At 45.3% G+C, this 26,080-nt stretch overlaps 1 protein-coding gene across 4 annotated transcripts in view; it reads left to right on the top strand.

Annotated features, from left to right (window-relative positions):
• The window catches only part of OGFRL1 (opioid growth factor receptor like 1), a 122,814-nt gene that overhangs the window by 90,572 nt on the left and 6,162 nt on the right, over positions 1-26,080 (top strand). For all 4 annotated transcript variants that reach the window (XR_012231035.1, XM_073569368.1, XM_073569369.1 and 1 more), the window contains exon 6: positions 5,092-5,237. Coding sequence is in view for 3 of the 4 variants with exons in the window: in XM_073569368.1 (XP_073425469.1) it covers positions 5,092-5,237 (146 nt within the window). In the remaining variant the exon portion in view is untranslated. The remainder of the gene's footprint in view (positions 1-5,091; positions 5,238-26,080) is intronic.

The raw sequence follows: 26,080 nt of genomic DNA, 5'->3' as shown, positions 1-26,080 counted from the left end.
ATTTTGCGTTCAAAAAGTCAAACAGTGCTCCCTCCATTCCGAGCCATGACGTGAGCCCAAACAGTGGTTTACCCCCACGTATGGGGTATCAGCGTACTCAGGAAAAATTGCACAACGACTTTGGGGCTCCAATTTCTCCTGTTGCCATTGTGAAAATAAAAATTAGCGGTCTAAAAAATCAGACTCTGCGTTATAAACTGTGAAGCACCTGGAGGTTCAAAGTGCTCACTATGCATCTAGATAAGTTCCTTAGGGGGTCTAGTTTCCAAAATGGGGTCATTTGTGGGGGAACTCCAAAGTTTAGGCACACAGGGGCTCTCCAAACACGACATGGTGTCTGCTAACGATTGGAGCTAATTTTCCATTCAAAAAGTCAAATGGCGCTCCTTCCCTTCTGAGCCCTGCTGTGCGCCCAAACAGCGGTCCCCCCCCCCCCCCCCCCACATATGGGGTACCAGCGTACTCAGGACAAACTGGACAACAACTTTTGGGATCCAATTTGTCCTGTTTCCCTTGGGAAAATAAAAATTAGCTTGCTAAAAAATAATTTTTGAGGGAAAAAAATGATTTTTTATTTTCTCTGCTCTGTGTGATAATGTTCTGTGAAGCACTTGGGGGTTCAAAGTGCTCACCACACATCTAGATAAGTTCCTTTGGGGGTCTAGTTTCCAAAATGGGATCACTTGTGGGGGAGCTCCAATATTTAGACACACAGGGACTCTCCAAACGCGACATGACATGCACCCAACAGTGGTTTATGACCACATATGAGGTATCAGTGTACTAAGGAGAAATTGCCCAACAAATTTTAGGATCCATTTTACCCTGTGGCTTATGTGAAAATGAAAAAACTGAGGATAAAAGAAAATTTTTGTGAAAAAAAAGTACTTTTTTTTACGGATCAATTTGTGAAGCACCTGGGGGTTCAAAGTGCTCACTATGCATCTAGATAAGTTCGTTGGAGGGTCTAGTTTCCAAAATGGGGTCACTTGTGGGGGAGCTCCAATGTTTAGGCACACAGGGGCTCTCCAAACGTGACATGGCAACCGCTTAATATTCCAGCATATTTTCCATTCAAAAGTCAAATGGCACTCCTTCCCTTCTGAGCCCTGCCGTGCAAAACAAACAGTGGTTTATGACCACATATGAGGTATCGGTGTACTCAGGAGAAATTGCCCAACAAATTTTAGGATCCATTTTATCCTGTTACCCATGTGAAAATGAAAAAAATGATGCTAAAAGAAAATTTTTGTTGGAAAAATTAAAATGTCCATTTTTTCCTTCCATGTTGCTTTAGTCCCTGTGTAGCACCTGAAGGGTTAATAATCTTCAGTGTAGTTTTGAGTAGCTTGAGGGGTGCAGTTTTTAGAATGGTGTCACTTTTGGGTATTTTCTGCCATATAGACCCCTCAAAGTAACTTCAAATGTGAGGTGGTCCCTAAAAATAATGGTTTTGTAAATTTCGTTGTAAAAATGAGAAATCGCTGGTCAACTTTTAACCCTTATAACTTCCTAACAAAAAAAAAATTTTGTTTCCAAAATTGTGCTGATGTAAAGTAGACATGTGGGAAATGTTATTTATTAACTAGTTTGTGCCACATAACTCTGGTTTAACAGAATAAAAATTAAAAATTTCAAAATTGCAAAATTTTCGCCAGATTTCTGTTTTTTTCACAAATAAACGCAAAAATTATCGACCTAAATTTACCACTAACATGAAGCCCAATATGTCACAAAAAAACATTCTCAGAATCGCCAGGATGCGTTGTAGTGCTCCTGAGTTATTACCTCATAAAGGGACACTGGTCAGAATTGCAAAAAATGGCCATGTCATTAAGGTCAAAATAGGCTGGGTCAGGGCCGGCCCGAACGTATAGGCGACCTAGGCGGCCGCCTTGGGTGCCGACCCAAATGGGGCGCCAGAGAAGAAATAGAAAAAATTATAAAAATTCTTTTCAAAAGGCAAAAAGTTTTAGGGATGGAAAGAAAAGTGAACATATTTAAGGGCAAATATGACGCAAGAGAGGTTGGTTGGGTTGGCAACAATTTCGATAGAATCTGAAGTTGCTAAACAAATTAATCTCTGTGACTTAGTGTCATCCTTTTCAAAAAAAAAAGGCAAGGAAACAAAAATTTTAATTACCTATGGTCGTTTTTGTTTTGTGTTATTGATTACTTTGTATATATTTGTCCTATACAACTTCTCAGAAGATTAAAGAGTTAGGAGAGAGTTAATTAATTGTTGTTGTGGTTTATTTTGCTCCTAAATTTATATCCCAAGTTTTCATCTACTGCCAAGAATAGTAGGGGAGCAACAAAATAGTTTCGCCTAGGGCGCCGTAATCTCTCGGGCCGGCCCTGGGCTGGGTCATGAAGGGTTTAATAAACTCCTGGGTTGCTTTGGCTTTATGTTTTGGGGCATTGTCCATCTGTAGTATGAAACGACGACCAATCAGTTTGGCTGCATTTGGATGGATCTGAGCACACAGTATGGCTCTGAATACCTCAGAATTCATTCGGCTGCTTCTGTCCTGTGTCACATCATCAATAAACACTAGTGACCCAGTGCCACTGGCAGCCATGCATGCCCAAGCCATCACACTGCTTCCGCCGTGTTTTACAGATGATGTGGTATGCTTTGGATCATGAGCTGTACCACGCCTTCGCCATACTTTTCTCTTTCCATCATTCTGGTAGAGGTTGATCTTGGTTTCATCTGTCCAAAGAATGTTCTTCCAGAACTGTGCTGGCTTTTTAGATGTTTTTTAGCAAAGTCGAGTCTAGCCTTTTTATTCTTGATGCTTATGAGTGGCTTGCACCATGCAGTGAACCCTCTGTATTTACCTTCATGCAGTCTTGTCTTTATGGTAGATTTGGATATTGATACACCTACCTCCTGGAGAGTGTTGATCACTTGGTTGGCTGTTGTGAAGGGGTTTCTCTTCACCATGGAGACTATTCTGCGATCATCCACCACTGTTGTCTTCCGTGGGCGCCTAGGTCTTTTTGCATTGATGAGTTCACCAGTGCTTGCTTTCTTTCTCAGGATGTACCAAACTGTAGATTTTGCCACTCCTAATGTTGTAGCAATTTCTCGGATTGGTTTTTTCTGTTTTTGCAGCTTAAGGATGGCTTGTTTCACCTGCATGGAGAGCTCCTTTGACCGGATGTTTCCTTCACAGCAAAACATTCCAAATGCAAGCACCACACCTCAAAACAACTCCAGGCCTTTTATCTGCTTAATTGAGAATGACATAACGAAGGGATTGCCCACACCTGTGCATGAAATAGCCTTGGAGTCAATTGTCCAGTTACTTTTGGTCCCTTTTAATACCAGGGTGGCACATGTTAAGGAGCTGAAACTCCTAAACCCTTCATCCAGTTTTAATGTGGATACCCTCAAATGAAAGCTGAAAGTCTGAACTTCAACTGCATCTGAATTGTTTTGTTTAAAATTAATTGTGGTAATGTCTAGAACCAAAATTCGAAAAATGTTGTCTCTGTCCAAATATACAGTATATGGACCTAACTGTATGTTTGATATGAAACGCTATACTAAGACTAGATGATGTGTTGAGGTCTGCATATTCATACTTAATGGAGTGAAATGAATCCATCACCTTTGTTCCATTCCGCATTCCTTTTTGGGTGGAAGATGGCTAAGGGTATTAAGCGTGGGAAGGTTGCTGCTTCAGAATCTCTCAGTTAAAGACAAAGCATCCTTCCTTGTCCCCAGATATTTTTCTTTAAATGGCCTAGCATTAAGAATAAATTGAATGCTTTTGGAACCCATATCCAACATAGAATACCTAATATTTAATCCTCGCAAACAAAAAAGAAAGTACAAACATAATATATATTTATAGGCTACATTTATTGTCTCTTAGGTATTTGTTTTAGGAAAACTAAAATGTTTAAGACTATATTCAGAGCACAACACACTAACCAAAACTTTTCACTTACTATTTTAGCGACAATATTGACTCTCATAATTTCCTCTTCTTTTTTCTTGCAATATGTTTTTATGAAAAATATATAATCTAGCAGTTTAGCGTTAACACACGTTACCACTACAGGAACTTTATCCACACAATGAGACCTCTGTTGTGGCATGTGTTGATTTGTGGATTACCAGACCCTTGGAAGTTCTGGTACCCGACCCGAACTTTATTCCAAAGTTCGATTCTGGTACCAAAGTGTACTTGAACCAGAACTTGAACCTTTTCCCTCTCCCCCCCTCCTCCCCCCCTTTTCCCTCTCTCCCTTCCCCCCTTTTCCCTCTCTCCCTCCCCCCCTTTTCCCTCTCTCCCTCCCCCCCTTTTCCCTCTCTCCCTCCCCCCCTTTTCCCTCTCTCCCTCCCCCCTTTTCCCTCTCTCCCTCCCCCCTTTTCCCTCTCTCTCCTCCCCCCTTTTCCCTCTCCCCACCCCTTTTCCCTCTCTCCCCTCTCTCTCTCCCTCCCCACCCCTTTTCCCTCTCTCCCCTCTCCCCTCTCTCTCTTCCCACCCTTTTTCCCTCTCTCCCCACCCCTTTTCTCTCTCTCTCTCTCTCTCTCTCTCTCCCTCCCCCTTTTCCCTCTCTCTCCCCACCCCTTCTCTCTCTCTCTCTCTCTCTCTCTCTCTCTCTCTCTCTCTCTCCCCCTCTCCCTCTCCCTCCCCACCCCTTTTCCCTCTCTCCCCTCTCTCCCTCCCCACCCCTTTTCCCTCTCTCCCCTCCCCCTCTCTCTCTCTCTCTCTCTCTCTCTCTCTCCCCACCCCTTTTCCCTCTCTCTCCCCTCTCTCTCCCTACCCCTTTTCCCTCTCTCCCCTCTCTCCCTCCCCACCCCTTTCCCTCTCTCCCTCCCCACCCCTTTCCCTCTCTCCCTCCCCACCCCTTTTCCCTCTCTCTCTCCCTCCCCCTTTTCTCTCTCTCTCTCTCCCTCCCCCTTCTCCCTCTCTCTCTCCCCACCCCTTTTCCCTCTCTCTCTCCCCCCCTTTTTGTTGAGTTATGGGAAATCAGTATAGAGTATTGGGCATGACTGTGATTGTGTAGTCATTGAGGAGCGTAAATTGTAAAAGTAAGAAAGTAAGTTTTTTTTTTTTTTTTTTTTTTAAGGAATTTAAAAAAACAAAAGAAGCTATTAAGAGATTTATCTCTGCGTACAAAATGATGCTGGATTTCTTTGGCTTAAAACTTGTGGACAAGAATGGTACTGTTTCACGGGCTGCAAACTGGCAAGATAGATTCCAGCACTTAAATGAGTATGTATACTTTTTAATCATTGCCTTCAGGATAATGCACTTATATTTTTACGAATGATCCTTGGTTAATTATCAGGTAAAAATCAATTGTATTGGTGTAATTTTATTCTGGTGCAAAGAAAGTACGCTCAACAGTGTTTAAAGGGGCATTCCCATCTCCCAAAATTCTACACAATATGTAGTAGATGTAAAAATATTAGCAGATACCTCCAATCAGAAATGTAGTATAGTTCTTCTAATTCACTACGTTGCCTACCCCATGTGCAGGGCATTGCAGTAGCTAGATATCAATGGTTCCAACCAGTCTTAAGGCCCCATCACACTAAGCGAGATCGCTAGCGATATCGCTTAAGTGTCACCGATTTTTGTGACGCAGCAACGATATTGCTAGCGATATCGCTATGTGTGATACTTGCCTCCGACCGTCTCCTCTGCTGTCTATCGCTGATCACGCAAGAACATCCTGGGCCGTTGCTCGTCGGCCGCTTCCTGCTGGGCTTCCTGCTGGCGCCGATGAGCGACACGTGGACGCGGGCGGGAGGACGTCTTCTTCGCCGCATCTGACAGGTAAGTAACGACCACCGACCGCTGCTGAATCGCTGGTGATATCTGCCTGTTTGGCAGCTCACTAGCGACCATTTAGCGATGCACCAGCGATCCTGACCGGGTCGTATCATTGTCGGGATCGCTGGTGCATCGCTAAATATGACGGTACCCTTATAGTGACAGTTAGTTGCTAGTGGATGTAATCATGGATTTGTAAGCTACTGTAGTGCCCTGCACATGGGGTAAGCGACATAGCTTATCAAGAGAAGTATGCTACATTTCTAATTGGAGGTATTTGATAATTTTATTGCACCTACTACAGTTGGGATTGGACCTTGGAGGCGGGAATACCCCTTTAATGTGCAGATATATCTTACAAGACCTCTTTACCTAAAGGCCCCGTCACACATGACGATTTACCAGTGATCCCGACAACGATATCAACGTGTCAGGATCGCTGGTAAGTTGCTATGTGATCGCTGTCAAACAGACAGCTTCACCAGCGATTAGCACAGCGATGCCGAGCCCGTGGCATCGCTGTGTTCTGTTAGTTACCAGTGCGTTGATGCAGGCAGCTGGTAACTAACGTACACATCGGGTATCCAAGGGACATGCGTCCCTTGGATACCCAATGTGTACATTAGTTACCAGCTGATCGCTGGGCTCCCGCCGGTCACACGCAGCAATGCGTGCTGGCCAGTGGGAGCCCAGCGACCAAAGAAATGTCCTGGGCTTTCCTGCAGCGATCAGCGATACCAGCAGGGGGGCTGATCGCTGTCACACACAGCGATCTCGCTGGTGAGATCGCTGTTGTGTCACAAAACTTGTGACTCAGCAGCGATCTCTCTAGCGAGATCGCAGTGTGTGACTGGGCCTTAAGAGTTTAAGGCAGTACTGAGCTAAGATAAAAAAAGATCTGATCCTGTGGCAGTGACTTAGCTTCAGTCCTGCTTCAGGTAATAAATATTTGGTTCTTACTTTGAGCTGCAAGATAACAATGTCAATACAAGTTTGAAAACTTAGGATATTTGATGCAGGCAGTGTATGTTGCAGGATCGTTTTCAAATCAAATACCAGATATGCTACCTAAATTCAATGTGAACAATCTTGAGAAAATTTTAAAAGGGACGCAGCAATTCTCTAGATAAATGTTATGAGACTAATTAGTGGTCAATCTAAGGTCTTGTATACAGTGGCATGTAAAAGTTTGAGAACCCCTGGTTAAATGAAATGATCTCTAAAAGGCTAAAGTGAAAGATAACACAGTACCTAGTAGCACCCCCTTTTGAACAAATCACTGCTTGTAAACGTTTTTGTAGCCAGTCAAGAGTCTTTCAACTATTTGTTTATTTGAAGGATTTTCATCTATTCTTCCTTGAAAAATTCTTCCAGTTCTGTGAGATTCCTGAGTCGTATTGCAGTTGCATGCACTGCTTTTTTTTTAGGTCTAGCCACAGATTTTTAATGATGATCAGATAAAGGGGACCTGTGAGGGCCGTTATAAAATCTTTAGCTTGCGCCTTTAAAGGTAGTCTATTGTGGATTTTGCCGTGTGTTTAGGATCCTTATCAATTTCTTCAAGCCATTCTCTTTTCAACTTGTTTCCATCAAGAATTTGTTGAAATTTCATTGAACACATTCTTACCTCTACATGTGAAATGTTCCCTCTGCCATTCGTTGTAACCCAACCCCAAGTCATCATTGATCCGCCTCCATGCTTAATATGTGTCGAGATGTTCTTTTCCTGAAATTCTGCACCCTTTTTTTGCCACGCATACCTTTGATCATTGACCAAACAGTTCTATTTTAACCTCATCAGTCCACACCTGCCGAGCGATCATGTGTGCCTGCTACTTAAGAGAATTAACATTCACTGCTATCCACTCCCATGGCCTTGGAGAACAGTGAATATTCATAGCAGGCACAGATGATCACCCGGCAGCTGCTGGAGTCGGCAGCTCCGGCTAGCAGCGTGCCCGCTGTTAAAGAGAAATGAATATTCACTGCTCCCCATATCCATGGGAGAGGAGCGCAGTAAATATTCATTTTCTTTAATAGGGGGCACACTTGATCGCCTGGCGACTGCGGGAGCTGGTTGCTGCATCTAACACTGTGCCTTTTATTAAAGAGAAATTAATATTCACTGCTCCTCACGTCCATAGTCCTTCTCACCTGACAGCGCCGGCTTCAGTGCATAGAGGTGGGAAGGACTATGGGAGTAGGGAGCAGTGAAAATTCATTTCTCTTTACCAGCGGGCACAGGAGTTACGTGCAGCAGCCGTCTCCTACCTCTGCCGCTCTCCATCCGCAGCCACAGCATATACATCTGGACTATAAGAAGCACCCTCATTTTTCTCCAAATTTTTTGGAGGAAAAAAATGTCTTTTAGTCCGAAAAATACGGTATATTGTGTTAATAACAGAAGCTTTTCATAGCCTGACAGGGAATAAGGTGAAGAAGTTGGCTCTTCAGTGGGAATAAATGCCCCTGAGTCACATAATTGGGCACAAGTGTAATTAGCATAAGACCCACTGTGTCGCTTTACATTGTATTTCTTTTCATGACTAGTTATTAATAAACTATTTTAAATCCATAAATGAAACTGTAAGGCCAAGTGCACACGTACCGGAACTCTCGCGGAAATTACCGCGAGAATTCCGGAATTCCAGTCCGCGGGAAAATCGCATTTTAAATTCCCGCGATTTTCCCGCGGAAAAACTAGCATTTTGCAAGCGTATTTAGCTTGCAAAATGCTAGCGTTTTCCAAGCGATCTGTAGCATCGCTTGGAGAACTGATTGACAGGTTGGTCACACTCATCAAACATAGTGTTTGACAAGTGTGACCAACTTTTTACTACTGAGGCCGCCTATGCGGCATCAGTAGTAAAAGATAGAATGTAAAAAAAAAAATGGTGTTATTCTTACCTTCCGACGTCCCGCGCATCCGTTCCCAGTAATCCTTTGCGAAAATGCCCGCGATGGCGTCCGTTCTCACGGGATCGCGATGTCTCGCGGTCATTCGCGATGACGTCGCGCGAATGACCGCGAGACTTCGCGATCCCGCGAGAACGGACGCCATCGCGGGCATTTTCGCAAAGGACTACTGGGAACGAGAGCGTGAAGAGAAGCGGGAAGGCTGCGCGGGACGTCGGAGGGTGAGAATAACAATATTTTTTATTTTTAAATTCTATTTTTTACAGGGATATGGTACCCAAAGCCCGGAGGACAGACTCCTCTCCTCCGGACCGTGGGTACCATCCGCAAATGTTCTGCTTACTTTCTGCATGGTGTGCACAGCCACATGCGGGAAGTAAGCGGAACAATGCATTCCTATGGGTGCGGGATCACCGCGATTCCGCAAATTAATGAGCATGCTGCGGTTTTTACCGCAAAGCGATTCCGCCGCGGTAAAAACCGCAGCATTAGCACAGCATTGCGGAATCCCATAGGAATGCATGGGATGCTTAATTTTCGCGGCAAAATCGCGCGGTTAAAACCGCCGCGGAAACGCGAAAAAAACGCCACGTGTGAATTCAGCCTAAGAGGAACTAGGAGGTCGATTTTCACAACAGATCCCAGACATTTGACTTGGTATTATGTCTTGGCAGTCATACTGGGTTTGTGTTATCTCCCCTAATCTCCCATATGGAATTCTACCAAAATCAAAAGCAACAAATAAGAAAATGTTAAAAGATGTTTGAAAAAATAGAATATGGAAATGACATTTATGATTTTAGTCAAAAATGAACAGATAAGGTTGTTTTTGTTACAGCATAAAAAGGTTAAATGCAATATTGAAACCTTATTAAAAAAAAAAAGATCTTCTCTGAGGTCTAAACTATTGGATGCGTGTGAAAATTGGTAGGGTACTGTACGTTGTTTCTTTCCAAAGACTGCTGTTAAACTGATAGCCCACTGCCTTCCACAGCTTTTACTAATCTATGTAAGTTAGAAATGGTAGACAGTGTATAGGTTTACTTATTGGGACATGTTTAGCACAGACATTTTTGAAAACATTGCTGGCTTCGCCTATTATAAATGGAACCCTTCTTTAGAAATGCTTATGATTATACATGAGCGAACTTGTTCGGAAAACGTTCACCAATTTAAAATTTGTCACAAAAATAACACATTCGGAATTCGTGTTTGGTTTCACAAGCATTTTTCCTCAAAGTTGGCAAAATTCGGTCACAGTTCAGTAAATTTTTGCTTTTCCACTAATGCTTTAATTTTAACTTTGTCTAAGATGAAGGTGTTGTATAATGAGTGGGGGGACATGTTTTTTGAGGTGAGGGGGTGTGTCTATGTCAGGGGAGCTGTGAAGTGTAATTTTCCCTTCACCCATGACAGCACACCTGAGAGAGGGATCCGCCCCGCCAGGACAGGAACTTACTGAACTATAAGGGGCGGCACCTCTCCCCCGCTTCAGTTGGGTCCTGTCCTGGAACGGAATCCCAGTCTGACAGTGGCGGTGCCTGTCATGGATGAAATGGACCCAGGGCCGTCCTGGCGCGGGAAGAGCAGGTCAGCTTACCTGCAGCGCCGGCCGTCGGTGGCCTGAAAGCGCAGTACCCGGGGATCCTCCTGCAGGCCCCGGGTTCGTGCGGTTGCGGCTAGGCGGCCTCTGTAGCGGGGCGCTCCTCCGTGCCTCCCTCCCCTTGCGCGCGCCCGACCCTTCTCCCTCTGACACGTCAGGGAGAGCCGGGGGCGGTTTCCGGCGTCTGACGTCAGCGATGCAGGGCACCCTGGGAGCGCGCCGGCTGATGTCACAGACACGACGGCAAGATGGCGCCTGGTGCGACGCCGGCCGCATTAAGAATGGCGCGGTCGCAGGGGGAGGGGAAGACGAATCGCTCACCGGACGGACCTATTTAAAGGAGGACGGGCGGCAGGGCGGCCAGGTAATACAATGGGGTCACAGCAGGAAAGTTCACCATCTCCACCATCTCTGCCCCCATCGCAAACCTCCGCTCGTAAGCATGGCAGCCGTTCAAGCGGCCAAAGCAGCAGTCACCCGAGCAACAGATCGAGGGATTCCTCAAGCTCGAGAGAGCACAGGCCACATTCTGTAACACAGCCTTCGAGTCCGGTACCCGACTTTATGGGTGGTGAGTGATCTCCGTGAATGCTAGACTCATGTTAATGGGGTCCTTCTTGTGTGTTATGTTCCCTTAGGGAAAAGCCAAAAAAGCAGGGAGCAAAAGAAATAATAGGGAGTGTGCCATATGTCAGAGCCCCCTAGCGAGATGTTGGCAAAAGGACCTTTTCGCCAGCTATATCCAGTGAACTATGGCGGAGGAGGTGCCGAGCTTGGCAACTAACCTCAGATCAGTCATCAGGTCTGAGGTGGAAGGCTCACTTAAAGTGTTATTAAAGAAAAAGAGTAGGAGAGACTCCCCTAGTTCTTCATCAGACTCCTCCTCGGCTGAATATTTAAGGCCGAACACATCTCCTCTTCCTCGGATAGTGATACGAGGGGCAAGCCGTGTTTTCTGGTAGAAGATACGGATGCTCTCCTTAAAGCCATTAGGACAACCATGGGCCTACAGGAGGAGAAAACGACTAAGTCCCTAGAAGACATCATGATCGGGGGGGTTACAGGAAAGGAAAAAGCGCACCTTTCCAGTCAATGAGAAAATCCAGGCACTCATTAAAAGAGAATGGAAGAAGCCTGAAAGATCAGGAAGCCTTCCTTCCTCCTCAAAAAGGAGATATACCCCTTTGAGCCTAAAGACACGGAAATATGGGACAAAGTCCCAAAGATTGACGCAGCAGTGTCTAGATCATCCAAAAAATTGTCCCTGCCCCTGGAAGACTCAGGGGTACTGAGAGACCCACTAGATAAGAAGGCAGACTCCTACCTAAAACATACATGGGAAGCAGCGGCAGGGAGAGTGAAACCGGCAATAGCCGGCACCTGCACAGCACGATCCTTAATGATTTGGCTACAGCAGCTGGAAGAAAAACTCGAATGTAAAGTTTCGAGGGAAAAAATTCTGGCGGATATGTATCTTCTACATGAAGCAGCAGCTTTTTTGGCCAACACCTCTGCCGATTCCATGAGACTGACGGCGAGGGCAGCAGGATTATCAAACGCAGCAAGGCGTGCATTATGGCTTAAAGGCTGTCCAGGAGACCTACAATCAAAAGCTAAGTTGTGCTCTCTTCCATGTGATGGACAATTTCTATTTGGAAAAAATTTGGACGACATCCTGGAAAAAGCAAGTGATAGAAAGAAGGGCTTCCCCAGATTTCCAGGAGATGAAAGAAGGCCGTCCTTTCGGAGAGGAAAAGATGGGAGGACAAAAGGAAGAAGGAGTCTGGATTTATGTTCGGCGGAGCCACCTCATCCGCAAAAAAAATCCCCACAATGACGCTGGGATCCCGGTAGGGGGGAGACTGATGCTCTTTTATCAGGACTGGGAAAGTATCTCTTCCATTGCCTGGATCTTAAACATTATAAAAAAAAAAAAAGGCCTCAAATTCCCTTTTTTTTCAACAGCCGAGAGCATCATTTGTGGTGACCCCCGTCAGGAAGGGGCTAGAAAAGCAGTTGGCCCTGGAGTCAGAAATCTTAAGTCTGCTAGACAAACGCGTTCTGACCGAAGTCCCAAGCGGACAGGAGAGAAGGGGGTTCTACTCACCCCTCTTCCTAATAAAAAAAACCGGACCAGTCATTCAGGACGATTATAAACCTCAGAGGCCTCAATCAATGGATAGAAAACCAGACCTTCAAAATGGAGTCGGTAACTTCGGCCATAAAACTATTACACCACAATTGTTTTATGGCCGTAGTCGATCTAAAGGATGCCTATTACATCCCAATCCATCCAGAGTACCAAAAATACTTAAGGGTAGCTCTCTACATCCAGGGCAACTTCAGGCATTTTCAATTCAGAGCCCTTCATTCGGCATATCCATAGCCCCGAGGGTGTTTACGAAAGTCATAGCAGAGATGACAGCCTTCCTCCGAATCCACAACACAATTATAATACCCTACTTGGACGATTTTCTAATAGTGGGCAACTCGGAACATCACTGCATAGAGCAGGTGGAAAGGGTAACAAATACCCTACAGAGACTTGGCTGGATGGTGAATATCAAGAAGTCAAGACTACAACCCCTGAAGAGGCAGATCTTTCTAGGGTTCATCCTGGACTCGGAACAACAAACTTGTCTGTTGCCAGAGGCCAAGGTGGAAAAGGTGAGGAATATGACCTTGGCAGCTCTAGACCAGCCTCACACGACCCTGAGGGGTGCGATGTCCTTACTAGGCACCCTGATAGCTGGTATTCCAGCGGTCAGATGGGCACAATTTCATACCCGTCAACTGCAGGCAGAAATCCTATCAGCACAGAAATCGCTAAGAGGGCGTTTGGAAGGAAGGCTGGAGCTTTCCTTTAGAGGTCAAAAACTCTCTCAGATGGTGGTTAGACAGGGCAAACCTGGTAGCGGGAACATTATGGCACAGACCGGTGTCCGATGTGATCCTGACGGATGCAAGTTCCTCGGGATGGGGGCACACCTAAGGGGACAGGAAGCCCAGGGACCCTGGGGACCCCAAGAGCAAAACGCATCCTCCAACCTAAGATAACTACGGGCAGTAAACAAAGCCTTAAAAATCTTAATTCCCAGCCTAGAAGGCCGCAATATCCGGATCAGGTCGGACAACAAAGTGGCAGTGGCGTATATCAGCCACCAGGGAGGGACAAGGTCACACTCCTTAATGAACGAGGCCAACGAAGTTTTTCACAGAGCAAAACGACATCTACTCTCCCTAACGGCACTACACATAAGAGGTGTAGAAAACATACAAGCCGACTTCCTAAGCCGCAACACATTGAGGCAAGGAGAATGGGCCCTAAATCACTTAGTGTTCCAGAAGATGGTACAACTCTGGGGAGAGCCGGTAGTAGACCTCTTTGCCAACAAAAACAACAGACAGGTAGAGAGATTCTGTTTGTTGAACCCAAAAGAAAAACCATGGGCGGTGGACGCATTGCAAATTCCGTGGAATTTCAAACTGGGTTACGCCTTTCCTCCAGTAGCTCTAATCCCAGCAGTGGTGAAGAAAATAAGAGAAGATCAGGCCAGAGTGATCTTAATAGCCCCGTTCTGGCCGAAAAGGCACTGGTTCTCGCTACTGCAAATGATGTCCCTCTCAGATCCATGGGTACCAGAGATTCCAGACCTGCTAGCTCAGGGTCCAGTATTCCACACGCAAGTCAAGGGGTTCCATCTGACGACGTGGAATTTGAAAGGTCACTTTTAAGAAATAGAGGGTTCTCTCCTGGGTTGGTGGCTACGCTGATGAAAAGTAGAAAGCCAGTAACAACTAACATTTTCGGTAGAACATGGAATAAGTTTCTGCAGTTCCTGGGGAAGCCGTTAGACCAAAAACCCCCGATCAAGGCCATCTTGGAATTCTTACAGGCAGGACTACAGCTAGGCCAAGCGGTAAATACCCTTAAAGTACAGGTGTCAGCACTAGGCGCTCTATATAACTGCAACATAGCAGCAAACAGATGGGTAGCCAGATTCATTAAATCCTGCCATAGGTCTAGACCAATTCCATTACCAAGAATAGCTCCGTGGGATTTAAACCTGGTGTTAGAAGCTCTCACGAAAGAGCCATTCGAACTGGTTCAGCAGCTGCCAGTAAAATATCTCACCCTCAGGACTATTATTTTAGTGGCCCTTACATCGGCCCGTAGAGTAAGTGACTTGCAGGCCCTCTCAGTTAATCCACCTTATACCCAGGTGTACCAGGACAGGGTTGTCCTAAAAACAGACCCTGCTTATTTACCGAAAGTTGTATCAGATTTCCACTGTAGCAAGGAGATTGTCCTCCCCTCCTTCTGTGAGAATCCAAAAAACCCAGGAGAGGAGAAATTCCACAAACTAGATGTTAAAAGAGCCCTGTTAGAGTATATATCAGTTTCTAGCCAGTGGAGGAGGTCCCAGTCCCTATTTGTAGCCTTCCAGGGTGCCAGGAAGGGCTATGGAGTATCAAAAAGGACTATTGCCAGAGGGATTAGGGAGGCCATTAGTGTAGCCTACTCAGCTAGTGGCGTTCCGATTCCTGACGGCATCAAGGCTCATTCCACCAGAGCTGTGGCGACCTCCTGGGCTGAAAAGGCAGAGGTATCGATTGAGCAAATCTTGAAAGCCGCTACCTGAGTCTCACCTTCAACCTCTTTTAAGCACTATAGATTAAATCTATCCTCCTCTGCTGACTTAACCTTTGGTAGAAGGGTGCTGCAAGCGGTGGTCCCTCCCTAAGATGTTTCGAAGTCTCCAAAAATCTCTCAGGTGTGCTGTCATGGGTGAAGGGAAAACTACCATGGTTACTTACCAGTAGCCAGTTTTTCCGGAACCCATGACAGCACCCATATATTCCCCCCCCTTTTTCACCGTATGGGTGTGCACGTTAGTAGGGTGTATTTGTGTGATGTGGTGTCAGATAAACATGTGACTAACCGGGAAGTCCTCTCAATGCTCTGTAACCAACTGAAGCGGGGGAGAGGTGCCGCCCCTTATATTTCAGTATGTTCCTGTCCTGGCGGGACGGATCCCTCTCTCAGGTGTGCTGTCATGGGTTCCGGGAAAACCGGCTACCGGTAAGTAACCATGGTGGTTTTTTTTCTTTAATATCTTAAAGGGACTATGTCATCAATTTTTTTGCCTATCCGCTGCGGCCACCGGCATCAGGGGCTTATCTACAGCATTCTGTAATGCTGTAGATAATCACCGATGTAACCTGAAAGAGAAGAAAAAGGAGTTATATTATACTCACCCAGGGGAGTCCGGTCCGGCGCCTCTCATCTTCATACGATGCCGTCCTCTTCTTTCCTTCCTGTCGTGGCTCCGGCACAGGTGCACTTCTCTGCCCTGTTGAGGGCAGAGCAGAGTCCTGCAGTGCGCAGGCGCAGGACCTCTTCCGGCACCTGCGCACTGCAGTAATCTGCTTTGCCCTCAACAGGACAGAGCAGTGCGCTTGAGCCGCGACGGCCAGGAATGAAGAGGACGTCATTGCTGCAAGATGGGAGGCGCCGGACCGCAACTCCCTCTGGACCTGAAGTATAATATAACTTTTTCTTCTCTTTCAGGTTACATCGGGGTATTATCTACAGCATTACAGAATGCTGTAGATAAGCCCCTGTTGCCGGTGGCCGCAGCTGATAGGCAAAAAAATTGATGACAGATTCCCTTTAACCCCTTCCCGACATCCGACGGTATATCCCGTCCATGGGACCTGGGCCCCTATGCCCATGGACGGGATAATACGTCGGGCGCGATCAGCGGCGCCCACGTGGTGAGCGCCGCTGATCGCGGCCGGGTGTCAGCTGATTATCACAGCTGACACCCGGCACAATATGTCAGGGGCGGTCACGGACCGCCCCCGACACGTTAACCCCTTGTACACCGCGATCAAACATGATCGCGGTGTAACGGGAGTTAAAGGGAAGCATCGGCAGGGAGGGGGCTCCCTCCGTGCTTCCCTGAGCCCCCCACGGCAGCGCAATGTGCAGCGCTGCTGCGGGGGACTCCTTTCCTCCAGGCCCTCGAATCCAAGATGGCGACGGAGGCCTTCGGGGGCCTGAGGAAGCTGGCTTCCTCAGTGCCTGCAAAGCGCAGGCATGAGGAAGCCTTCTGCAGTGCCTGTGTCAGATCGCTGATCTGTCACAGTGATCTGTGATGTGACAGATCAGCGATCTGTCACAGGACAGTGATGTCCCACCTGGGACTATTTAATAAAGTAAAAAAAAAAATAAAAAAAAGTGTCAAAATAATTAAAAAAAAATCGCCAAATAAATTAGAAAAAAAAAATATATATTCCCCCAATAAATCCATTTTTTGGAAATAATAAAAAAAAAAACAATAAAAGTACACATATTAGGTATCGCCACGTCCGTAACGACCCGCCCTATAAAACTGTCCCATTAGTTAACCCTTTTAGCGAACCCCTTAAAAAATAAAAATAAAAAACGAAGCAAAAAATATTGATTTATTATCATACCGCCAAACAAAAAGTGTAATAATGCGCGATCAAAAAGACGCATATAAATATCCATGGTACCGCTGAAAACGTCATCTTGTCCTACAAAAAACGAGCTGCCACACAGCATCATCAGCGAAAAAATATAAAAGTTATAGCTCGCAGAATAAAGCGATGCAAAAATAATTATTTTTTATATAAAATAGTTTTCATTGCATAAAACCGACAAAAACATAAAAAAACGACCTAAATGAGGTATCGCTGTAACCGTACTGACCCGAAGAATAAAACCGCTTTATCAATTTTACCGCACGCGGAACGGTGTAAACGCACCCCCCCAAAAGAAATTCATGAAACGCTGGTTTTTGTTCATTCTGCGTCCCAAAAATAGGAATAAAAAGCGATCAAAAAATATCACATGCTCGAAAATGGTACCAATAAAAACGTCAACTCGTCCCGCAAAAAATAAGACCTCACATGACTCGGTGGGTCAAAATACGGAAAAATTATAGCTCTCAAAATGTGGTGATGCAAAAACTATTTTACTATAAAAAGCGTCTTTTAGCGTGCGACAGCCGCCAAACATAAAAACCGCCATAAATAGTAAATCAAACCCCCCGATATCACCCCCTTAGGTAGGGAAAAATAATAAAATTAAAAAAAAAGTATTTATCTCCATTTTCCCGTTAGGGTAAGGCTGTGTGCACACGCTGCGGATTAGGTGCGGATTCATCCGCGCGGATTTTGTAAAATCCGCAGGTGAAACCGCAGGTCAAAAGACCTGCGGTTTTACCTGCGGATTGCTCTGCGGTTTTGTCCTGCGGTTTTTCATCTCCTCAATAGAGGAGATGGCAAACCGCAGGAGAATCCGCAGAAAGAATTGACATGTCAATTCTTTCTGCGGATTGAAAACCGCAGATAATCCGCGCGGAAAATTCCGCACCGTCTGCACTGCGGTTTTTGATTCCCATAGGGAATCATGGTACTGTACACCGCAGCAGAAACTGCTGCGGGTCCGCAGCAGCCAAAACCGCTGCAGAACCGCAGCAAAATCCGCAGCGTGTGCACACAGCCTTAGGGTTAGGGCTAGGGTTAGGGCTCAGATTAGGGTTAGGGGTGTGTTGGGGTTAGGGTTGGAGTTATAATTGGGGGTTTCCACTGTTTGGGCACATCAGGGGCTCTCCAAATGCAACATGGCGTCTGATCTCAATTCCAGCCAATTCTCAGTTGAAAAAGTCAAATGGTGCTCCTTCCCTTCCAAGCTCTGCCATGCGCCCAAACAGTGTTTTACCCCCACATGTAGGGTATCAGCCTACTCAGGACAAATTGCAAAACAATTTTTGGGGTCCAATTTCTCCTGTTACCCTTAGGAAAATAAAAAATTGGGGGCAAAAATATCATTTTTGTGGAAAAAAATGATTTTTTTATTTTCACGTCCGAGTGTTATAAACTTCTGTGAAGCACTTGGGGGTTCAAAGTGCTCACCACACATCTAGATAAGTTCCGTGGGGGGTCTAGTGTCCAAAATGGGGTCACTTGTGGGGAGTTTCAATAGTTTAGGTACATCAGGGGCTCTCCAAACGCACATGACACCCGCAGACCATTCCATCAAAGTCTGCATTCCAAAACGTCACTGCTTCCCTTCCGAGCCCCGACGTGTGTCCATACAGTAGTTTTCTCCCACATATGGGGTGTCAGCGTACTCAGGCCAAATTGGACAATAACTTTTGGGGGTCCAATTTCTCCTGTTACCCTTGGGAAAATGAAAAAATTGGGGACTAATTGATCATGTTTCTGGAAAAAATACGATTTTTTTATTTTCATGCCCTGGCATTATAAACTTCAGTGAAGCCCTTGGGGGTTCAAAGTGCTCACCTCACATCTAGATAAGTTCCTTAGTGGGTCTAGTTTTCAAAATGGGGTCATTTGTGGGGGGTTTCCACTGTTTAGGTACATTAGGGGCTCTCCAAAGGCAACATGACACCCGCAGACCATTCCATCAAAGTCTGCATTCCAAAACGTCACTACTTCCCTTCCGAGCCCCGAAGTGTGCCCATACAGTAGTTTTCTCCCACATATGGGGTATCAGCATACTCAGGACAAATTGGACAACAACTTTTGGGGTCCAATTTCTCCTGGTACCCTTGGGAAAATAAAAAAAATGGTGACTAAAAGATCATGTTTGTGGAAAAAATACGAATTATTTTCACGCCCGGGCATTATAAACTTCTGTGAAGCACTGGGGGGGTCAAAGTGCTCACCACACATCTAGATAAGTTCCTTAGGGGGTCTAGTTTCCAAAATGGTGTCATTTGTGGGGGGTTTCCACTGTTTTGGTACATCAGGAGTTTTCCAAACGCGACATGGTGTCCGATCTCAATTCCAGCCAAAAACGTCAAATGGCGCTGCTTCCCTTCCGAGCTCTGCCATGCGCCCAAATAGTGGTTTACCCCCACATGTGGGGTATCAGCGTACTCAGGACAAATTGCACAATAACTTTTAGGGTCCTGTTACCCTTGGGAAAATAAAAATTGGGGTGAAAAGATCATTTTTGTGGAAAAAATATGATTTTTTAATTGTACCGCTGTACGTTATAAACTTCTGTAAAGCCCTTGTGGGTTCAAAGTTCTCACCACATATCTAGATAAGTTCCTTGGGGGGTCTAGTTTCCAAAATGGGGTCACTTGTAGGGGGTTTCCACTGTTTAGGTACATCAGGGACTCTCCAAACGTGACATGGCGTCCAATCTGAATTCCAGCCAATTTTGCATTGAAAAAGTCAAACGGCGCTCCTTCCATTCTGAGCTCTGCCATGCACCGAAACAGTGGTTCCCCCCCACATATCAGGTATCTGCGTACTCAGGACAAATTGCACAATAACTTTTGCAGTCCAATTTCTCCTGTTACCCTTGGTAAAATAAAAAAAATTGAACCTGAAGTATTTTTTTTATGAAAAAAAGTTAGATGTTCATTTTTTTTTAAATATTCAAAAAAATTCCTGTGACGCACCTAAAGGGTTAATAAACTTCTTGAATGTGGTTTTGAGCACTTTAAGGGGTGCAGTTTTTAGAATGGTGTCACTTTTGGGTATTTTCTATCATATAGACCCCTCAAAGTGGCTTCAAATGTGATGTGGTCCTAAAAATAAAATGGTGTTGTAAAAATGAGAAATCGCTGGTCAACTTTTAACCCTTATAACTTCCTAACAAAAAAAAATTTTGGTTCCAAAATTGTGCTGATGTAAAGTAAACATGTGGGAAATGTTAGATATCAAGTTTTTTGTGTGCCGTATCTCTGTGATTTAAGGGCATAAAAATTCAAAGTTGGAAAATTGCAAAATTTTCGCCAAATTTCCGTTTTTCTCACAAATAAACGCAAGTTATTTGAATGAAATTTTACCACTAACATGAAGTACGATATGTCACGAGAAAACAATGTCAGAATCACCGGGATCCATGGAAGCGTTCCAGAGTTATGACCTCATAAAGGTACAGTGGTCAGAATTGTAAAAATTGGCCCGGTCATGAACGTGCAAACCACCCTTGGGGGTGAAGGGGTTAATGTGTGTACATTCTGGCAGCCAATCGGCACGTAAAAATCATCCACATTGTCATGATTGGCTGCTGAAGTCACATGTCCCTGTCCATATAAAAAGCGGACATCTTGTTTTGCTGTCACCATTTTCTCGGTGTCACAGCATAGAGAGGCCGATCCTGCTGAAAGTGAACTTGTCAGTTGGCTAGATAGGGCTCAAAATGTTGTATTCCCATTCTATTTGTGTGTGATTTTAAAAGTGATGGGGCTTTTCCTTGCTACATATTGACATTATGTGCGGATCCAAAATAGAGATAAAAATTCGATCTTTTATTCAGATATAAATATCACCACATAAGATTTCATATACATAAGCAATAAAGGGTCCAAAAAAGAGAGGGGAAGGAACCAGCAAAGAAGTATATAAACCGGGCCTTAGATATACATATGTAGAGGTGGGGAGATGGTAACACTAATATATCTAAAATGAATACCTCCTAACAGCAGCCAAAAGTGCAAGTGTCAACATGTAAACAAATAGTATTATCCCATGAAAATCCTAATAACTACAAGACCCACTAAAAGCAGCATAGGATGTCCAAAAAAATCAATAAGGTAACAAAAGGCCACTCAAACCCATAGTCCCTCTTTTAAAGAGTGGCCTTTTGTTACCTTATTTATTTTTTTGGATATCCTATACTGCTTTTAGTGGGTCTTGTAGTTATTAGGATTTTCTAAATATCTTATGCTGTTCACAGCGTGTTATGCAGCTTTTATGGAAAAACCTTTTTCTGTGTTTGCACTTTACTACTGACCCTCATGGGATAATACTATTTGTTTACATGTTGGCACTTGCACTTTTGGCTGCTGTTAGGAAGTATTCATTTTAGATTTATTAGTGTTGTCACCTCCCCACCTCTACATATGTATATCTAAGGCTCAGTTTATATACTTCTTTGCTTGTTCCTTCCACTCTCTTTTTTTGGACCCTTTATTGTTTATGTAAATGAAATCTTATGTGGTGATATTCATATATAAATAAAATATTGAATTTTTATCTCTATTTTGGATCCACACTTTGTTTGTTTTTTTTTGTATGCCAGCATTTAGTGAGTGTTCCAAGCTGGAAATTTTCTTGGTCCCTTTATGACAGCTTTAGAGGACCATTTATGATGCAGGAATAATGTATTCCGTTCTAATTTGTATATAGAGATGTTGTGTGGGGAGGTTCTTTCTGTTGCCTGTTGTAGAGATTTTTACTCACTCAGCTGCTGTTGAGGTCGGCACAGGAAGCGGTATTGCTGAAATGTCCAGGCAAGTTTACTTAAAGTTCATAAACTGCTCAGGTTAGCAAACAAAAAACAGCCTTTTCCGGAACAAGGTGAAAACACAAAGTAAAAAGTCCATACAATACAGTGGGTCCACCCACTCGGGATAGTATCCGGTTCTTTAGGTCTTAGTACAGACCAGCACACAGAAGATCCACATATCTTTAGGTCCAGATATTGAATGAGACACTAGGTCTCCATTTTATTTGCCAAACTGCGCCCCTGGGGTTGGGATATGTGAGCAATCATTCTGTACTTATGACTGCTTGTAAAATCCAGCCCTGGAATGGCCGAAGAACTCTCAACACTATATGTGCTGGAGCATGCTTTTGAGCTCACATCACCACAACTAATAACCACGATGATGCATATCTCCCCTCAAGAACCCGTCTGGCAGCCATCTTACATACCCCCCCTCTGCCCAAAGCCAGGCTTGGAACTTTCTGCCATCAAACAGTGGACCCTCAACAGAGCATCAGCATTGCCATGTGGTTAGCACTGCAGCTTTGCAGCGCTGGGGTCCTGGGTTCAAATCCCACCAAGGACAAAATCTGCAAGGAGTTTGTATGTTCTCCTCGTGTTTGTGTGGGTTTCCTCCGAGTACTCCGGTTTCTTCCCACACTCCAAACACATACTGAAAGGGAACTTAGATTGTGAGCCCCAATGTCTGTAAAGCGCTGCGGAATAAGATGACGCTATATAAGCAATGAATAATTAATAAAAAAAAATTACCATACAGTTTCCTTGGCCTATGCTCCACATGGAAGTTAATATCCTGAAATGCTAGGAACCACCTGGTCACTTGGGCATTGTTCCCCTTCTTCCTCATCCACTTCAGTGGGTCATGATCTGACACTAGTCTAACATACTTTTAGGCAGAAAGTTCTGTCTAACACCCACTTGATGGCCAAACATTCCTTTTCCACTATGGAGTAATTCTTCTCTCAGGAAGACAACTTCCGACTCAAACACATTATGTGGTGCTCTCCCCGTACACCTTGAGATAAGACAGTGCCCAGCCTGACATCCAACGCGTCTGTCTGGACCACAAACTCCTTGGAGAAATCTGGTGCCACCAGCACCTGCTGTTTACACAGGGTTAGCTTCAGTTCCTGGAAGGCAGTCAGCTTCTGGAGACCACTTGGACATAGCCATCTTTGTCCCTTTAAGGACGTCCGTCAGAGAGGCCGCTACCATGGCGAACGCTCTTCTTTGAAAGGGGTTGTGGCCAATTCTGGATCACCTCAACTTTATTTATCTGGGGCTTTTTTGCCTCTACTTACTACAAAGCCTAAGTATTTAGCTTCCTCCAAGGCATATTTTTTGGGGTTTATGGAAAACCCCGCCTTCCGTAGAGCATCTTTTATTGCCTGGACCTTGTTCAAATAGCTTCCCAAATCCTGGCTGAAGATCAGTGTCGTCCAGGTAGGCCGCTGCGTACCTCTTGTGGGGAGCTAGTATCTGGTCCATGGCTCTCTGGAATGTGGTTGGAGTGCCTTGTAACCCAAACGGCATAATAGTGTATTGGAAGCATCCATCTGGCGTTGAAACGGCAGTCTTCATCTTGGCGTCTTAGGACATGGGGATTTGCCAATACCTTTTTGTGAGGTCAACGGTAGTGACGTACCGAGCCCGCCATAGCCCCTCAATTAACATGGGACATTAGGTATGTATCGAACTTAGAGACCTCATTAAGCTTCCTATAGTCATTACAAAACTACTATTCTCCATCTGGTTTCATACTAAGGCTATTGGACTGGACCAGCCACTCTTGGATTCTTCGATGACTCCCAGGCTCGGCATCCACATCCACTTTACCTCTTTCGAGATCGCCTTTCGAAGGGTTTCGGGAATCCGATATGGCTTTAAGTTGACCCGAACATGAGGCTATGTATGGCCCTGGCACCAGCAACTGCTCAATTACCTCCCCTCTCAGCAAAGTACGGGAAACGCGTGTCAGCCCCCAGCTCTTGAGCAACACCATTAAGCGATATCACATTGTTAAACGCCCCTTTTATGGTTAAATCTGAGTTGGACACCTCCAGCTCAGGGATGTTGGCCTCTGGGGATGCATCTTCATCCTCATCGCAAACACGGACACAAAAAGGAAGCTCATCAGCTGCAGCCTGTGACGATGTTTCTTTGGGAGGGACCTTGCTTTTGTCCTGGCAACCAGGTGTACTCTTTCCCCCACAAGTCCTAAAATAATGCAAAGTCCCGCCCTCTTCCAATAGGATGCAATAGGTCCTTGACTACGCCCACCACATGGGACACAGTACCACAGTTTATGCCTTTGACGACTCGGGCCACAAGGTAGTTCTTGGCTTCCCCATGGATACAGTGGACTCCCACTATCTTGCGAGGAACCAGTCGATGAGGTATTGTGGCCCTCACTAGGGTTACCAACTACCGGAGTCCAGCAGGCCACCCATTTGCACTCCGTTCACCGTTACAGGGCACGCCTGCAGTCCCTCACCTTGTTGAGACAGCACTGCAGGCATGATATGCAAAATATGAGCAGTGATGGGACTGCAGTACATTGTCTTGGTATTCATGGGGCAATGGGAGGCTATGTGTTCTGGGGTATGACACCTCCCACAAATCACGCTATGGGATGGGAACTTAGGCAATAACTCAGATGCCTCTTGGGCGCTTGGACAGCCCTGGATGTGGCTCTAGTTCCCCTCTTTTGGGTGTCTGCTCCCCATTTGGGAAACCTGATATGGAGATACTAAGTCACCTTGCTTCGTCATGGAGCTCTCGATGGCCTGGTACCTTTCGATCAGACCCACTGGTTCATCGGCATTACGGGGATCCACCTGGGCAACCAAGGATTGCACTGGTGTCAAAAGGGAATGTATGAACCTGTCCATGATGACCCTCTCCCCATCTGTGCTGGGGAGGAATATTCAGGTTGTAACCATTTTTGGAAAAGGTGTATGAGGTTAAGCATTGTTACCGCAATAGGCCCAGTGGTGTACGCCCTGAGCCCTGGCAGTGAGTTACTCCTAGGCGTGCCAAGATCTGTCTTTAACTTAGCATACTCCTTAGTGTCCTGCAAGGCAAGGTCATAATAGGCTTTCTGTGGTTCACCTGTTAAATATGAATATGGCGCCAGATCCTCCGCCCACTGCCCCGGAGGCAATTTTTCCCTCTTCGCCATCCTCTCAAACACCTCAACGTCATCCCCCAGGGTCATCTTTTACGATTCTCTTCTTACCATCTTCTTGGCGTATGAGTTATCACCTGGAGTTGGGAAGGAGATCGCCGGTCTCCCACGAACCACCTCTGCGAAGAGTTCCATTTGTCGTGTTAGCGCCTCCTGTTGCTGTCGCTGCTGCTGGTGATGCTGGAGCTGCTGTGCCAAAAGCTTATTCTGTTCTTGTTGTACCATTTGCTGCTGTTGACTGGGGAGCTGGTGCTGCTGTTGGACCTGGACCAAATGCTTCACAAGCTCCTCCATGCTGCAGACATCTCGTGCTGGATGGGCGGATTTTACCCATGACATGCAATGTGTCCACAGCCGCTATGCATTTTCCTTGATCGCTGCCTGCATTCGAAACTCCAGTTATAGAGATTTGTACTCAGCCGCTGTTGAGGTAGGCACAGGAAGCGGTATTGCTGAAATGTCCAAGCAAGTTTATGTAAAGTTCATAAACTGCTCAGTATGGCAAACAAAAAACGGCCTTTTCCAGCACAAGGTGAAAACACAAAATAAAAAGTCCATACAATACAGCAGGTACACCCGCTCAGGTTTGTGTTTTGGCTCTTTAAGTCCCAGCACATACCAATACACAGGAGATCCACACATCTCTAGGTCCAGACACTGAATGAGACAATTTGCCAAACCACGCCCCTGGGGTTGGGATATGTGAACAGTCAGTCCCACCCATCTCTTATGACTGCTCGTAAAACCCATCCCTGGAATGGCTTAAAAACACTCTCAGCACAAAACTGTGGGTACGGAAAGTATTCAGACCCCTTTAAATTTTCCACTTTGTTTCATTAGCCATTTGGTAAATTCAAAAAAGTCCATTTTTTTTCTCATTAATGTATACTCTGCACCCATCTTGACTGAAAAAAGCAGAAATGTAGAAATGTTTGCAAATGTATTAAAAACTGAAATATCACATGGTCATAAGTATTCGGACCCTTTGCTCAGTATTGAGTAGAAGCACTCATTTGAGCTTGTACAGCCATGAGTCTTCCGGGCAATGATGCAACAAGTTTTTCACACCTGGATTTGGTGATCCTCTGCCATTCTTCCTTGCAGATCCTCTCCAGTTCCGTCAGGTTTATTGTGAACGTTGGTGGACAGCCATTTTCAGGTCTCTCCAGAGATGCTCAATTGGGTTGAGGTTAGGGCTATGTCTGAGCCAGTCAAGAATGCTCACAGAGTTGTTCTGAAGCCTCTCCTTTGTTATTTTAGCTGTGTGC

Source organism: Dendrobates tinctorius, unplaced genomic scaffold (genome assembly GCF_039654945.1).
Source record: "Dendrobates tinctorius isolate UK_male_01 unplaced genomic scaffold, ASM3965494v1 ptg000024l, whole genome shotgun sequence".
NCBI lineage: Eukaryota > Metazoa > Chordata > Amphibia > Anura > Dendrobatidae > Dendrobates > Dendrobates tinctorius.
The sequence above is the reverse complement of the archived record's forward strand: the minus strand, read 5'-3'. Positions and strand labels throughout refer to the sequence as shown.